This window comes from Eptesicus fuscus, chromosome 4 (genome assembly GCF_027574615.1).
Source record: "Eptesicus fuscus isolate TK198812 chromosome 4, DD_ASM_mEF_20220401, whole genome shotgun sequence".
NCBI classification, from domain to species: domain Eukaryota; kingdom Metazoa; phylum Chordata; class Mammalia; order Chiroptera; family Vespertilionidae; genus Eptesicus; species Eptesicus fuscus.
The window spans coordinates 66963677-66980589 of NC_072476.1; the positions used below are offsets into that span (position 1 = coordinate 66963677).

General features: G+C 38.4%; 1 protein-coding gene and 1 long non-coding RNA gene across 2 annotated transcripts in view; one reads left to right on the forward strand and one right to left on the reverse strand.

Annotated features, from left to right (window-relative positions):
* Window positions 1–16913, forward strand: part of EDIL3 (EGF like repeats and discoidin domains 3) — a 392540-nt gene that overhangs the window by 165234 nt on the left and 210393 nt on the right. Inside the window, exon 4 of the mRNA XM_008162007.3 lies at window positions 13157–13285. Coding sequence (XP_008160229.1) covers window positions 13157–13285 — 129 coding nt within the window. The remainder of the gene's footprint in view (window positions 1–13156; window positions 13286–16913) is intronic.
* The window catches only part of LOC129148857 (uncharacterized), a 38158-nt gene continuing 29258 nt past the window's right edge, over window positions 8014–16913 (reverse strand). The window contains exon 3 of the long non-coding RNA XR_008555852.1: window positions 8014–8079. This is a non-coding gene — a long non-coding RNA (uncharacterized LOC129148857). The remainder of the gene's footprint in view (window positions 8080–16913) is intronic.

Consider the following 16913-nt stretch of genomic DNA (forward strand, 5'->3'; position numbering starts at 1 on the left):
ATGTTAAATTGTTCATTAATAATACAAAGCAATATGTTAAATGCTACAATTATTTCACTTTCCTGCTAAATCCTGCCCCCCTCTCCCCCCGCCCCCAACCACTTTGGCTGCTGCTTTCTCTGGACCATTGCATTTTCCATATGGCCATTAAATGATGGCATGTCTTGAGTCTTAGTTTTGGATTCTCTGTATCATCGGCAATCTTTCAATAGGTGAATACCTCCATACACCTTAAGTTTCACCTATACCCAAGGTGACTACATGTATATATCGAGGCCATATTGTTTTCTGCCTTCTTAATACTTCCTCTTGAATAACAGATCCAAAACCTGACTCATGATCTTCACTTCCAATTCAGAATCTCTGCCAGTATTTTTGTCTTAGGGAATGGCACCAACATTCATCCATTAAGACGTGAAATCTGGAAATCTCATAGTTTTTCTTGACCTTTATTTCTCAATTCTGTCTACTTCTCTCGATGTCTACCAGCCCACCACTCTAATCCAGGCTTCCTATCATGCTTCACCTGAGCTAGAGTGATGACTCTCAACTGGTCACCTGTGCAGATCCTTTTCATAATCTTGTCTGTACATCACACAGGATGATCTTTAAAATTGAAATTCCAGTCCTGTTATCCTATTCCTTAAACATATCAGTATACATGGTGGGGCAAAAGTAGGTTTATAGTTGTAAGTACACAAAACAGAGTTTATTTTTTAATTATAATTTATTAATGATTGTATTATTTTTATATGAACAACTGTAAATGTACTTTTGCCTCACCTTGTATGCCATAAAGCCATTTTTTCTTTGCCACGACCTGAGACAGTCTGCCAGTTCTGGTACCAGTCCATCTCGATCTTTGCTATCTACTCCAGCTTTGCTGGCCTTCATGAAGATCCTTGTTTCATGTCCTGATTTTCTTTCCACAGACCAATGAGTATAAAACTCATTTACTTTTTACCTTAGCTCTTCCTGGTTTTTAGCTCTTAGCTTACACATAATTTTGTTATGGAACCTCCTCTCAATAGGTTCTCAGGATACATGATTCATTAAACAGTTGTATTTCTGTATGTGATTATTTGCTTGTTGTCAGTCCTTCCACTTGACTGAAGTTATGTGACTGAAGTTACATGATAGCGGAAAGCTTATCTGCTTTGCTTACTATTATAACTCTAGTATACTTACCACTGTGTCTGGAATAGGAGCTTGAGATGTGAAATGAATGATTGTGTGAGTGAATGAATGAGCAGTGACTGTGATAGAGAACATAGGAAATTGTTGAAGGAAATAAGAATAAAAGATAGGGAAGAATCAATGGAGGATATGAAACTTGAGGTAGTCTTGGAAGGAAGGGAGATTTGGAAGAGACAGTGGGGTTAAGAAAGGCATCCTGCAATGGGGAACCATATGAGTAGAATCCTAGGAATAGAAATTTTCTTCTTTAGGTTGAATAATGATAACTTTTCAGGTGAACCATTTTGGTTCATTTTTGTAAACAGTGGAGGTAACATTGACCATATAAGATTAGTCCAAATTTATGAACTTTGGAATTCCAAGCTGTAGGAAACCGTCGATTGAGTATATCATTACATATCCACTTAGGGGACTAAAAGGTTTAGCAATTATTTATTGTTTATGATGGGAAAGCTGCTGCTTTCATAGAACAGGATAATTCAACTGATCTTTAAAAAAAACAAAACACAGTATTTTGATCAATCTGTGACTACTTAGTTTTATTCTGGGGAATTATTTAGGAAAGCTTGATGATAATGGCTATAATCTTAAGTGTTGCAATTCAGGTCAAGATGATAAAGCCCCTCACCTATTTCCTTAGTTTTAAAATTATTTCTTACTTTGTCAATATAAATTGATACGTGCATAATGGGATAGTAGAAACCGTGATATTACCTAGCTTCCTTATGAGACTTACATTTTCTATTTGACATAGCTGAAAATGATCAAAGTAAAAATGGAAAAGAAATCAATTGTTGCTTTTTCACATCTACTTCATTTTTCTTCTCTTTTTAAATTATTGGTTTGTGCTGGTGACCTGTTCTGTGTTCAGGCAAGCATCCCCTAAGCTTTCATCGGTGATTAAGAAGCATTCATTATGTACTCTGTTTGACATGGTCATTACTTAATGCTCACTTAACAAAATTCTACATGACTGAATTATCACAGTGGGTGAGGGAACAGATGGCCAGCTGGCCAGAATCCACGCCTGCTTTGTTTTATGCTTTCTCAAGTCTGCCACAAAGATGCCACATGCAAGATCTGAGGAGGTATTCCAAACAGTAACTGGGCTGTCCAGCTGTGCTTCCCTGTTCTCAGCTGTGAAGTCTGGGTCGGCACTCTTACCATCTGAGCACAGCTGGATCATCTTCTAGAGGGACGTCACTGCTCCGTGATTGAGATGGCAGGCACAGAGGGCAGATCCAAAAGTAAAAATAGCAAACCTCTCCCCCACCTCCTGTCACTGCCTTCAGAATCAAAACCACTACTCTAAACTTCAAGAGAAAGAGCTGTAGTTTTGTAGAAATATTGCACCTACTATTAACACCTATTGGTAATTATAAGTTTACCCCAAATCTACTATTTTACAAATTGCCAGACTATTCAACAAAGAACATTGGACTTGGCCCCAGGCTTAAAATTGGATCAGTGAAACCTGCTATGTGTGGATGAGAAAGGCTACAGATTGGAAGCAAAAACTTCAGGTTTTTGTTATATATTATGATTAGTGTTTTTGGATTATATGCTGATATTTCTAAAATTAATAATACATTTCAGTCAATCATCATACAGTTATAAAGCAACATCAAAGTATCTAACACTGTAATTCATCCTGGTCTATAGGGGTACAAAAATATAAGGAGGAGGGGTTTCTGTGCACACAGAGTGTATGATCTCATCAGGGAACAAAAGAGGCAAGTTCAGTGGGAGCCTGAAAAAGGTGAAGAACGGTCAGAGAGAGACTGATGAAGAACATGCAAATTCTGTAGCTGTTAAGAGACACCATGTGAAACAGTAAAATTGCTTGTTGCTCCTGAAACGTAGGCTCAGATACTTGCTTATAATATACATAGAAAACACTGGTCTCTGATCTGTCTTTCATCTATGCCCCATCCTATTCATAGGTAGAAAAGGAAACAATCCATGGTACTAATGGCAAGCTTGAATATCATATTATTTTGTACCACCTGCTGATGTGTATTCTCAAGCTTGAATAGCATTTTGCCACCCATGGCATGAGAGTTCTGACAGTTGCACCTCTCAAGTGATTTGCAGAGAGTTCTGTTTGCAAACAGCTCCCTGATTAAAGAGGGCTTTTTTAAGGAGCTAGAGATAAATAGTTTATACAGGTAACCAGAGCTGGTTTTCTATAATTGCCAGAGGCAGAAAGAGATTTTTTCTTAGATTGACAAAAAAAATTATTGAATGTCAGTTTTATCATTTAGCTTGGGTTGTATTCATGGTTTCTGACGTTTCTCAGGAATTTTCACAGGGAAATCATTACTGTTACTTTAGTGACCATCTGCAAAAATAAAGGTATGACACTGATTACCATGATAGCTTGTACTTTTGATATCCATGTTTCTCTTAAATTTTGTGTGTGTTTAGCCCAATGGCCCAAGCTTTCAAGATGAATGTGGGCCTTACATTATTAATTACTAAACATTACTAAACATACCATTTATTGTGACTGAAATAATAATTAATTACTCAATTTCATATGGCATTTATTAATTTCCACAAGGCCTCTAATGCTATCCTTAATCTTCATTGACACATTATGTCAGATTTAGTTTCCTTTGTCTTAGGGAAAAAAATCAAAGGGCAAGATTGTCTTTTGCTTTGTGTGAACCACCTATTGCTCTGTTAACAATAATATCCCACAATCAGCAAATATTGGCTAGCTAAAAGGTACCCCAAAATACCCAGCATGTTTCGGAGGATTAAAAATGTATATGCACTGTAACTACAGAGTCATGAGACATATTTCTATTTGGGTAATAAGACATTCAGAGCTGAACATCTCCATTGTGCACACGGTGGTGTAGGAAGCTTGTTTTGTGGTGATGTGCGAGATGAATAGACATGGCAGAGAATGGGAGACTGTGCTCCATGATAAGATGTAGCTGTAGCAATACTTGTCACTTTGTAAAGTAATAGATCCTTTTGCTATTTTTAAAGTTCTACTAATGCTTAATAATACATTTACTTATTGGGTAAAGAAAGCCTACCATGTATTGTGACTGAAATGATTACATGTATGCATAGAAATAATCTATATAAAGACTTTCAAGTTCAGAATGTTGGCTGACTACGTTAAAAACACTGCCATTGGCAAGCCCTACTCTAAACAAAAGTTTTAAGTGAATAAAGATCAACCCCAAGACATCTATATTCTTTCTTCACTATTTCCCTCTATCTTGCCATGCAGATCATCCTGGGTGCCACCTAAGAAGGCATCTCGGGACTCTTCCTAGGCACTGTTTCAAAATTAAACTGCTCTCTGATCTCCAAAACCATGGAAATATATTTACCACACTCTGTAATGAGAGGCAAGTGAAGTTAGTTTTAGCTAAGATGTTAATTGTTGATACAAAGGAGTGCTTTGTCAGTCAACTCTAACAATAAATGAGGGCTTTGTTTTCCTTGAACTTCATGCTATAAGAAAACAACTACCTGGGGACTATAGTTGGTTAAATAGAACCTCTCCAAAATTCATGTCTACAAGGAATCTCAGAATGGGATCCTATTTGGAAATAAGTATTAGTTTGCTGGGACTGCCATAACAAAACACCACAGCCTGGTGGCTTAAACAACAGACAAATATTTGCTCATAGTTCTCAAAGTGTAAGATCAAGGTGTTGCCAGGTGGTTTCTCCTGAGGCCTTTCTTGTTTTTTTTTTTGTTTTGTCCTCAAAGGGCCTTTTCTTGTGCATGCACATTACTACTGTCTCTTTTGTTGTATCCAAATTTCTTCATCTTATAGGAGAAATTGGATTACATTAAGGCTCATTCTTATGGCCTCATTACTTTATCTCTTTAAATATCCTATCTACAAATACAGTCACATTCTCAGGAACTGGGGATTAGGTTTCAACATATGAGTTTAGGGGGAACACAGTTCAGCCAATCCTGGGGCTTTTCCAGAGGGAAATAAAGATCCTGAGATGAAATCACTGTGGGTTAGGGTGAGCCTTAAATACAATGGCTGGTTTACTTATAAGAAAAGGGAAGATACAGGCAAGAAGATGTGAGGATGGAAGCAGAGATTGGAGTTATGCTGTTACAAGCCTCAGGATGCTAGGAACTATCAGAAGCTTAAAGAGACAGGGAAGATTTTTCCTTAGAGCCTTCAGAGGGGTGTGGCGCCCGTGATACCTTGATTTCAGACTTTTAGCTTCCAGAGCTGTGAGAGAATAAATTTTGGTTGTTTGAAACCACCACATTTGTTGTAATTTATTAGAGCAGACCTGGGAAACAAATACAGGTACTCTATATAAAACACCTTTTAGCACTTGTCACCTCAGTGCCTTCCTGTAGACAGCTGTATAGAGTCTGGTCTTAACTCTGGAAGAGAAAGTTTATGGGTAGGTCTTTAAAAAATCTCTGTTTAGCCTCAGGTTTCAATTTTGATAATCTTTTCAAATATTTTTACATTCAAAGAACAATTTGTCAAATTTGCTGGTTCCTAAAATTAAATATTTTAATTTATTTATAGTTTACCTCTCTCTCTCTCTCTCTCTCTCTCTCTCTCTCTCTCTCTCTCTCTCTCTCTCTCTACTAGAGGCCCAATGCAACAAAATTCATGCAAGGGGCTCAGCCCTCACAGCTGCGGCTTAGTCAAGAAGGTTGTCCAGCTGCCCGGTCTAATTCGCATATTATGCTTTTAATATATATATACATACACACACACACACACACACATATATATATATATATATATATATATATATATATATATACACACACACACACACACACTAGAGGCCCAGTGCATGAAATTCATGCACTGGGGGCCGGTGGGGGAGTGGTCCCTCAGCCCGGCCTGTGCCCTCTCGCAGTCCAGGAGCCCTTGGGGGATGTCTGATGTGAGGAGCAGGCTAAGCCGGCAGTCGGACTTCCTTAGTGCTGCTGTGGAGGCAGGAGAAACTCCTGCCACTGCGGCTGCACTTGCCAGCCATGAGCCCAGCTCAGGGCTTCTGGCTGAGCAGTACTCCTCCTGCAGGAGCACACTGACCAACAGGGGGCAGCTCCTGCATTGAGCATCTGCCCTCTTGTGTTCAGTGCGTGTCATCTCTGGTGGTCAGTGCGTGTCATAGTGACCAGTTGTTCTGCAGTTCGGTCGATTTGCATATTATCCATTTATTATATAGGATATTAAATACCCATAAACACTTTTCCCCCTCAAATGGCTAAATTTGCCCTTTTCATTTTAAAGGGAGAAGGAGGAATAGGGAGGAGGAGGAAGAAGAGAAGGAGGAAGAAGAAGGAATAGTGTAAAACCTGCTCTGAGAGCATCAATCATATGAATGTTCCTAAAATAATTCCTTCATTTCCAACTGGTTTTAAATTTGAGTGGCAATGGTTCAAAATGGAAACAGCCAAACTGTGTAAAACTTATTAAATGCAAAACCAAACTATAATATAAGAACTTGAATGTAACTTTAAGAACAGTATTTGGAGTGAATTTTTAGTTCATAACTATTTCTATTTCATTGTACTGCTAGAACAATTAGTCAAATTATGCTCTTGCTATTCCCTCATTGACATGCTATTGTATAATACTGTGCATTCATTTTTAATATCTAAAACCAATGTTTTGTGGCATAATTTGTAAAATTGACCAAGTCTGTGTACACATAATCACAGGAGAGTCTTAACCTATTTACTTCCTAATAATCTGTTTACACACTATAAAGAATTCATGATTTGGGGCACAGTCTCTAAATATGTGAAAAGCTAACCATGTTATACATATGGGAATAACTTCAATTCTCTACTTTTGAAATTGTGAGAAGGGATGAAGAAAAGGAGCAAACCATATAGATCTATTGCTTTGGTGAGCAATTCATCTTGTTGACATACTTATATAAGCTTGCATAAAAATGCCTAGAAAGCATGCTGTCGAATTCGGTTGTTCATTAATATTGATCACATGCTGTCCCCATTGTGTGAGGAGCTACTTAAAGATTACCTACAAAAGTATTACAGCATTATCGATTTTAAAACTCCCTGAAGCCTCTTGTATCTTGAAAGTCCACTTATACTTTCACTGTTAAGAGTGATATTACCAAGTGTTGTTGTCTAATCAGATAATTGGACTTTTATGAATACTAATTAGAACTGAAGCTCATGATCAACACTCTGTAGATTTCTTTTGTATAACTGAAATACCAAAAAAACACAGACTTTTAAGAAGAGATCTTTGAAATGGAAAGCATTTGAGATTGCCCTTGTCTGTCTTGTTTCTACAAGCTCTGAGTGGTTGGATAAAACTTGTTTTTTAAATGTTGCTCTGCTATTAAATTACTTTCAAAGGTATATATAAGTTTGAGATATATGAGTGTGTGTGTGTGTGTATATATATATGTATATATATACATATATATATATACACACACACACATATATGTTTGTATTTATATATATATATATATATATACATACACACACATACACACACACACATATACATCTCAAACATATATAACTTTGTTAACATGTTATAGAAAAGACATGTGCTGCCCCAAATACAGCAAAGTTTTGGTCACAGAATGTAGGTAGCCATATTACAAACATTTGCTAATACCCTGTAACTAAGAAAATTCTAGAACAAAATTTCCAGAAACATTTACATAAACAAAAAATATATATTAATTCTGAGCATAGTATATTTATAGTAAAGGATATCCATTTAAATTACCTTTAAAAATGAGGTACATAAACTGGATAACTAAATATTTTCTTATGTTGTGAGCTTACTCTTCTAGCTGCTATCAATTTCATTCCATTTAAATTATTTTTCACAACTTACTAGCAGAGTGCTCAGCCCATAATATGTGCCTAATGAATAAATAACATTTAAACAGAAATTAGAAAGAATAAAAAAAACATGTCTTTGTCCAACAGGATCAGGGTCAGTTTCTCTACTGTCCTCATAGTACATGCAGCAGTACACGCTAAAGGTGATGATTAGTATGTATTAATGAGCCAACACCTTAAAGTAATACTTTCAGTATCAAAAGAGAGTTGAGTATTGGATGGGGAAAACACAAAAACAAACAAGAGCTTCCTAGGATCTGTAATTCTCATATGATTAGCCCACTTATCACTTGGAGAACGAAACGTGAAAAATGTTATATATTTTAAAAGTTTCCATTTAACATCAAAAAATAAAACTCTGTCTACCAAGTAAATTTTGTGAGTTGAGACCTTGGGCTACATATGTTATGTAGTAATCTGCATTCCGATTAGTGGCTATAATTCTTTATTGCCTTACCTGTGCTTATTCAACATATACCATGTACCTACTTATGTGCTGACCATGACTCTTACTACAGAGAATTATGGTCTAATGGGAAAAAGCAACATGCAACCACTTATTTTGACACTCTATCCTGAATTCTCCAAAAGAATATATGCAAGAAATATAATATCAGTCCACTATATAATGATTAGGGACAAAAACAAAAAAGAAAAAAAAATAGCCTGCATTTTGGGCAGGGCCAATTTATTTCTTATTTTCAAGGTATAGGCAACAATCTATGTATATAAAATACATTATTACAAAATAGTATTGGGAAATACTTTTGACAATTGTTTTCAAACATAGCTGAACTAGAGTACTGTTAGCATAGCAGAGTCTATTTGTATTCATAATATAAAATACACCCTGACCCTTTCCTGGAAATACTCTGAAACAGTTCCATTTAGGAAGGCTTTAGAGTCCTGCATTATTTATAGGAATGTGTTTAGTGAATTCATGTTGATTCTGTGCATCTGTCAAGACTAACATATAAATAAATACTCAGATTTTCAACATGGCAGGAAGTGTGGCTTAATTGGTAAGGATGTAGATTTGCAGTCAGGCAGATTGTGTTAAAATCTTGGGTTTTCCAGTTAGACATGTTACTTAACCTCTTGAGCAAGGCTGTTTTCTTTTCTCTAAAACAAATATATATATGATAATGTATATTTCATGTTGCCTTGTATACAAGGCACTCCAGACATTAAATCCTTTTCCCATTTGCCTTCCCTCATCCTCACCCTTTAATGAAAATCACTGAATTTCTTGGGATAAAAGAAATACTGCAGTCACAACCTCTGTAATAAGTAATCTTTTTCTGAGACCCAGATGTCAGCTGAAATCATGATGTCCTTTGGGGTGTAAATAAAATGAGCTCCAACTCTCTAACTTGTGCTTTCTGGGGATCCCAGAGGCAGTGCCCAGATTGCTGGGCAGGCTTCACCTTTGCCCTCAGGAAATATCTAGAGTGTCTAGGACTTTAAACACCTCTGTCAGCTCTGTCTTCAGGCTCCTGTACCCAATGAATTCTTGCCTCCCTTGGCATCATATTCTGTAACACTTATTCCCTTCTGCCAGGATGAGCCAGAGGAATAGCATAGCCCTCCCCGCTTGGTTTCCCCAAACAGCACACACAGGTCTGTGTCGGGCAGATTTGAGTGCATATCTGGATACTCCAGCAGAGAGAGTTCACATAGGAGCTGTGTGAACCTTGTCAACTTGAATTGTGGGCATCACAATTGCTTACGAGCTACTTTTCCGGCCATATCACACCTCACAACTCACTGCCGGACCCCCTCTCTTCCTGAAGTCTCCGTCCAGCTCTGCCTCTGGGGTCTTCTCTTCTGGGCTTCCCCCTTCACTCCTATGCTCTCCCCTTATTGTCCAGGCTCACTAACTCATCCTCAGCTCCTAGCTACGTTCTACTTTCCCACAGATGCAGCAGGCTTGAGTAGAGAGGATCATCTATCCCAGGATCATATTTGCCCTTCTGCAAAGTGACTTCCATCAGCCACCTGCCTTGGAGTCACAGCTTTAACTGTTCCCAAGAACTGACAGAGGCTTATTCTTTTGTTGTTTTTTGAGAGGGGTGGTAGTGTGTCAGTTTTGTTTTTTTGTGGGGTTTTTTTCTTCCCTCATCCCACCAACTCTGTGGAAGGGAACATGAAAAGTATTTATTTTCTCTCTCATATAAATTGCATCACTCTCTTGAGGGGTCAGGAATAGCTTAATCATTTTTGGTTTTAATAACTTTTTTCCTCTGAGATTCAATTCCTTAAACCCAATTTTCCTCGTATTAACTGCTCTTTTTTGGGGGAGGGAAATCACTGAATTCTGATTAGGCTTTGTTTTCTCATTGGCAAAATGGAAAGATGCGAGTAGGTATCTCCAAGGCTCCTTTTATTTGTTTGAAAGTATGTAATTCTTTGGCTATAATTATTTAGATTTATTTTTAGTTTAGCAGTTATGTTTCCAGTTAATAAAATAGTTCTACATCATCTATTTCTTTTCTTATTTTGAAGTGAAATGGTGAATCAAAACTCTAATAACATTTTTATTTTTTTTTTATCTTATTGTTGTTTTTTTTTACAGAGAGGAAGGGAGAAGAATAGAGAGTTAGAAACATCAGTGAGAGAGAAACATCGATCAGCTGCCTCCTGCACACCCCCCACTGATGTGCCCGCAACCAAGGCACATGCCCTTGACAGGAATTGAACCTGGGACCCCTCAGTCCGTAGGCCGATGCTATATCTACTGAGCCAAACTGGTCAGGGCTCTGGTAACATTTTTATTCTTTTCCCTAATTAGTTGATTCTGTAAGGAAGGGTCTCTTTTAGAATCACACATTCTTAGTTTGCGACCTAAATGTATCACTTATAGATGTTTATTTGAGATACATTATCTAATCTTTCTGACCTTCACTTTTTAAAAATGTAGAAGAGAATGGTAATGACAACTACCTCATCAAGTTACTGTGCGGAATCAGTGAGATGATTTATGTGAAAATAATTTGTAAATTATAAGGCATCATCAAATGTTAATTCATTTGAAAGGACAAAACAAGTAGAGACTGAGAAAGAAGAGGAGAGATACGTTCTGGAGCATGATCGGTATCTCTTAGTAACAGAAGAAAACCATTCAAATTGCCACAGACTGATGATTGATAATGCACCTTCCTTCCGTCTCAATCATTGGCAATGCATTTCCTCATGGGCTGGCATTGGTTTGTTTAATTGACATGTACTTCACTGCACACACTGCCCACTTCAGAAAATGTGTTGGTATCGAGAAATCAGGAGAAAGATCATAGATACATTGATTTCTTTTCACTCTGTAAAGCCAGCCCTATTCAGAAGTAAAGATCCAGCCACTATAGAGCTGCCACGTTGTTTCCTATTTCATGCATATCTTTATTTGGTCCTTCAACCACTAAATTTCACAAAATAGTAAACTGAAAAACACCAAGTGTCAAAGACAGCTGCTGGAGAAAGAAGTAGAGTTAGAAAGCCTTGCCTCAGTGCAAGATGACATTGCCCAGCCCCTAAGTGGTTCCTGTTGTTGATGTCCTGTCCCACCGCTCAAAGTGATGACAGTAACTTTCCCTTTCTCTCCATAAGTCCTTCAGTGGCCTTGACCCTTGCTTGAGTACCATTCATTATTGCACACTTCCAACAGCCTTGCCTATGGAAGCTCCCACCGGTTGTCTCAAGTTATCACTATTCTTGTGATTCTAGTCTGTGCTGAAACTATTTGCTCTTGACTAATATCCACCAGGACTCTGGAATTCACCCTTCATACATAATCAGACACTTGGTTACTCCTGCTTTCCTTTTCTGATATATACATCTTAGCTTTCTCTTCAGTGATTTCTCTTTCACTTATACAGGTATTTTACTCTCTCCAATTAAAACAAACAAACAAAAAACAAAATTAGAGTCTACTATGTTTCCCTTGGCCTTTCTTCATCACTTTGGATCAGCCTTTTCTTTCTTGCACTTGTCTTTTCCCTTCTTCAGAATCTGCATTCTGGAATCTCCCTGAGTCAATTAGCATCTTCTAAAAAGCCAACTAGGCACAATGAAAGGTGCCAAAGATTTATTGGGAGATGGTTGTGATGAACAAAAGGCGAGAGGAAGCAGAAGTAAGTAGGATGAACCTCACACTGTGCCAGGAGCCTGTTACCTCTAAAGGCTAAAAGGAAGGCGGCGGATTGTATAGAAAAACCCTTAGTTGGTCATGGCATTTGAGAAAAACCTCAACCATACCAAAGGAGCACCCAGAATACAGAAGGTGCATCAGGGCAGGGCCAGGTCTGGGTAGACTGGCCCAGCTCTACACCCCGCAGTGCTGGCACGGCTCTCTCCAAGAGAGACTGAACACCACATGGGATTGGCCGTCGCAGGTACCAGTCACTTGAGGGAAGTCACTTTCTTAAGCTTATAATTGACTATTACCCTTTCTCTATATTTGTAACTTTTTTGATGAGCTACTTCTTATAGATTGGCAAAACGTATGATTCTCCAGAAGTATGCCCCACCACCAGCTCTCAATCAATAATCTATAAAGTATTGCAGCCTGCTATATCCACATCACTTGGCCTATATGGTTACAGTCATGTGCAAGTTTATTCTCTCACCGGCAGCGTACAGAGCTCTTCAGTATTCATAGCTGCAGGAATTGCCATCCAGTATTAGTTTGTAAACATGCAAAAGTGATGTTACAATTCTGAGACCTTAAAAACCTTCACTTAGTGCTGATTTTATGCATACTTAGCATGGGTGTCAGACACTGCTCTGAGTATTTGATATGTATGATTAAAAAACCTGTATCATTTACTCTTTGAGGTAGATTCTATTAGTATCAACTTTTAATAAAAGGTGATATTGAGGCTAAGAGAGGTTAAATAAATCCTTCAAGACCACATGGCTAGGAAGTGGTTCAACCAGGATACAAGCCCATTGATCTCCATAGCCCACGCAACTCACATATTTTGCTATACCATTAATATTCAAAACACTTCTTTATAAAATGGTTAACTGTAAAATGTTGACCTAATGTCTATTTTAGAGCATATGCATTATGCAGCAATATATGTTTTTTTTTTCTGTCTTTCAGGTCCCTGCATTCCTAACCCATGCCATAATGGAGGAACCTGTGAAATAAGTGAAGCGTATCGCGGGGACACATTCATAGGCTATGTTTGTAAATGTCCCCGAGGATTCAATGGGATTCACTGTCAGCACAGTAAGTTACCCATGGCCATTGTGCTTTTATTGTTATTGATTGCAAAGTATACAAGTCATTATCATTTTTGTTTGGAGTGGAATAATAGAATCTCTGAGCAGCAAAGAGCCCTGGCAGTTGGCTAAGGCTGCTTCTTGCAGACTGAATACACCACTTCCCCAGGCAAGGACTCCTAGACTGTGTTCTGTCCTCTCTGTGGGATGGGGGCTGTCAGTCTTTTGTTGCTCTTTTTGTTATTGTTCAGCCACACTTGCAAAATGTTGCTCTTTATATTAAACGGATACCTGTCTCTTTCTTTTATACTTATCCTAAAGCTACATTCTTCAAGCTTGTTCAAGATATAATTTTGTGCCCTAGGTTCAGAGATGATACCCAGAAAATAAATCACCCTCCCTCCCCCTGCTCTACCTATAAGCCAGTTCCTCCTTCTTAACATGTTGGCATTTTTGCATGAAAATCTTTGGAAGTTCAACAAGTGTGGTATTTGCACTTTTCTCCTTTATCCCCGTTCTTATTTATCCTGGGAAGTTAAACAAAATATATCCACTTGTGATGATTTCTTCTCAGAAGTGAAGCTCAACATAAATGCCAAATGAGCGGCGTAGGCCCTTAACTGCTGCAGGAGTTCAGCAAGCAGGGCGGCCTCACTGGCCTGTAAGGGAGGCTCTTACCGAGGCAGCAGCCTGTGAGCCGAGTCCTCATGGGGGATAGGATGTTGGTCAGAGGGAGGAGAACAGGGGGATGCATGGCACATGGCGGGACTCGTGGAGACAGGAGCCCTGAATAGTAGTCATTAAGACCTTGGTGTTAGGAATGCATAAGCCCAAGCTGGGTGTGTCAGTCAGAGCCAGATTTCCAACCACCAGTAAAAAATATAGTGTGTCTCCTGGCTCTGAGACTTTGGGGGCATTCTATATTTTTCTGAAGACTTGGCATCCCTGGGAGTTTGTGGAATTGCTGTGAAGCCTGTGAGAGGACAAGGGGCATTTATGCTCCTTACAACCGGCATTTGTAATTGTCTCTGAGCTCAGATCACCGAAGAGGAACTGAGAGCTACTGTTTTTCTCAGCCTGGGTCCTGACTTGCTGAGGCTGATTCTCCCTTATGGTGGCATCATTGCTCAGCCTCCACACATGAATCCCTCAACACATCCCCAGAAAGACAAGAGCTGGGAGCCCAGAATCATGGTCGCCTTTCATTTAGTTGATATTTACTCAATCCCATGAAGACAATATTCCTAACTCACTTATTAGCAAAACTACAAGGTGTGTCAGAGCAGTGCCCAGAAGGAGACAGTCAGGCTACCCAACTTGAGCTCCTTAATTCAGAGCTGCCTGCAGACAGCACACACACTTACAGAGGATTCCCTCCCCCTCCTTGAAATTAGAACAGTGCTCAGAGGCAGGAATTGCACCCACTGTCACATCCACCCAACTTCCTCTTTTCTGTGCTGCAGGGCCTCTGGAGAGCGAGGGTAAAAGTATACAGAGGCACATTCTTGCTGTTAGGAATCCTTAAAAAGGCAGTATCTGGAAGGCACGTGTAGATCCTAATGTCACTTAAATATTTCATATTTATTAGCCACTTTACCCTAAACCCGTGGTCGGCAAACTGAGGCTCGCGAACCACATGCAGCTCTTTGGCCCCTTGAGTGTGGCTCTTCCACAAAATACCACAGCCTGGGCAAGTCTATTTTGAAGAAGTGGCATTAGAAGAAGTTTAAGTTTAAAAAATTTGGCTCTCAAAAGAAATTTCAATCATTGTACTGTTGATATTTGGCTCTGTTGACTAATGAGTTTGCTGACCACTGCCCTAAACTACTGATGTCAATGAGAAATTGGGGCTGGTCCTTAAATCAGATGTTGAGAAACTCCAAATCTAAGTTCCAACTAATATCTGTACCACAACACAAAACGTTTTTCACACCTCTGGGCTTGGTTTTCTTCATGTTGTGAAGACATGTGTTAGTTTCAGTTATCTTTAATAGCCTAGACGTCCCGTTGGAGACATCAAATCATCATGAGTGACATGCACAGGTCGGGCAGTGTCCACCTGCCTCTGACTCCCACACGTTGGCTGGATGGAAGCCCTTTCAAAAGAACCATCATGTTTGGAGAAATAGAACCAATCATTGTTGTCCCCATTCTCTACAGTAGAATATCCACATCTTTCTCTCATAGATTGCACCATACTCAACTAAGCTCATTAATCCACATAAAATGTTGAATTTCAAGGCTTATTGTGAAGCACAAAGAAACTCCCCCACAGCAGCTGATCTCCCACCGACCTTAAACCCATGTTAGGAATTTCAATGGAAAGCCCTAGGCTTTACCATTCAATTCAGAACAGGGATTTTGTGGTCTAAACAAGTTGATCCCTATTCTCTGAAGTACATCACTATTAGAAGCAACAGCGAATGGAGGGAAAGAACTGGTTTTGGAATCAGAGACCTGGACTTGAGACCTGACCTTTACAATTATTGGATAAAGTGACCTTGAGCTAATCACTTGACCTTTCGGCAACTGAAGAAATATAAGTTGAGGAATTGAACTAGAAAGAGATTATCTTTGTTTCACACCAGCTAGGAGAGTATTCTGACTAAATGGTAGCCTGCTTACTGTATAAAGGTTATCAAGCCTTCCTCTTGATAGATGAAATTGAAAGGATTTAAAAGTCCTGGGAGCCCTGAGGGCTTTTCCGGGTAGGAGAAAACCAAAGCTGCTCTTTTAATCCCTTGCAAGAACTGGTAGGCATTTGGGTTTTTTCCCCCAGTGGTAATAGTTTTATGGCCCAGAAATGTTCTAAAACCTTGATACTCAACGTGTGGTTATGCATCAGCAATGCCTGGAAACTTGTTAGAAATGCACGTTGACAGATGCCACCTTAAACCAACTGGAATGATCCCCAGTCGACACCCAAGCATATTGAAGTTTGAGAAATACTGCCCAAGGCTCTCAGTAGCTAAAAGTAATCATCTCATAAATTAAGGTAGCAACTTTGCATTCAGTTACAGAATAGTAATTACAGGCAAAATATTTAGTGTGGTTTTTGCAAATCAAAACTTTATTGAAAATCAATGAAAATGAGAGATATACCACTAGAATATGACATTCCTTTTGGAAAAGAATTTTAAAAATTCTTCAGACATCCACATATGGGGGAACTATTTAATTTAGTTCTATATGACAGAATGTGAATTAAATTAAATATCTTCGGGAATGCAGCTAAGTAGTTAAAAAATTTTAAGTTTCATGTCACGGACATGACAAATACATAGTTAATATGTATACTTTAATGATTAACTTGTCAATATGCTGCAAATTAGGAAAAAGGTTTTAGTGCCAGCATTAATATTATCTATACTAGTATATGCTTTTAAAAAATAGTAAATATTCATTTATAGAACAGTTTTTGGTTTATGGAAATGCTGAGCAGAGCATTACCATATATCTCTCCTCCTACATAGTTTCCCCTATTATTAACATCTTGTATTAATATGCTATACTTTTTATAATTGATAAAAATAATGTTAATACATTATTACTCAATATTTTGGTTTACTTTTTATATGATAGAGTTATTTGGTTTTTTTAAAAATACATAATATCATGCATCCACCCTAGCTTCA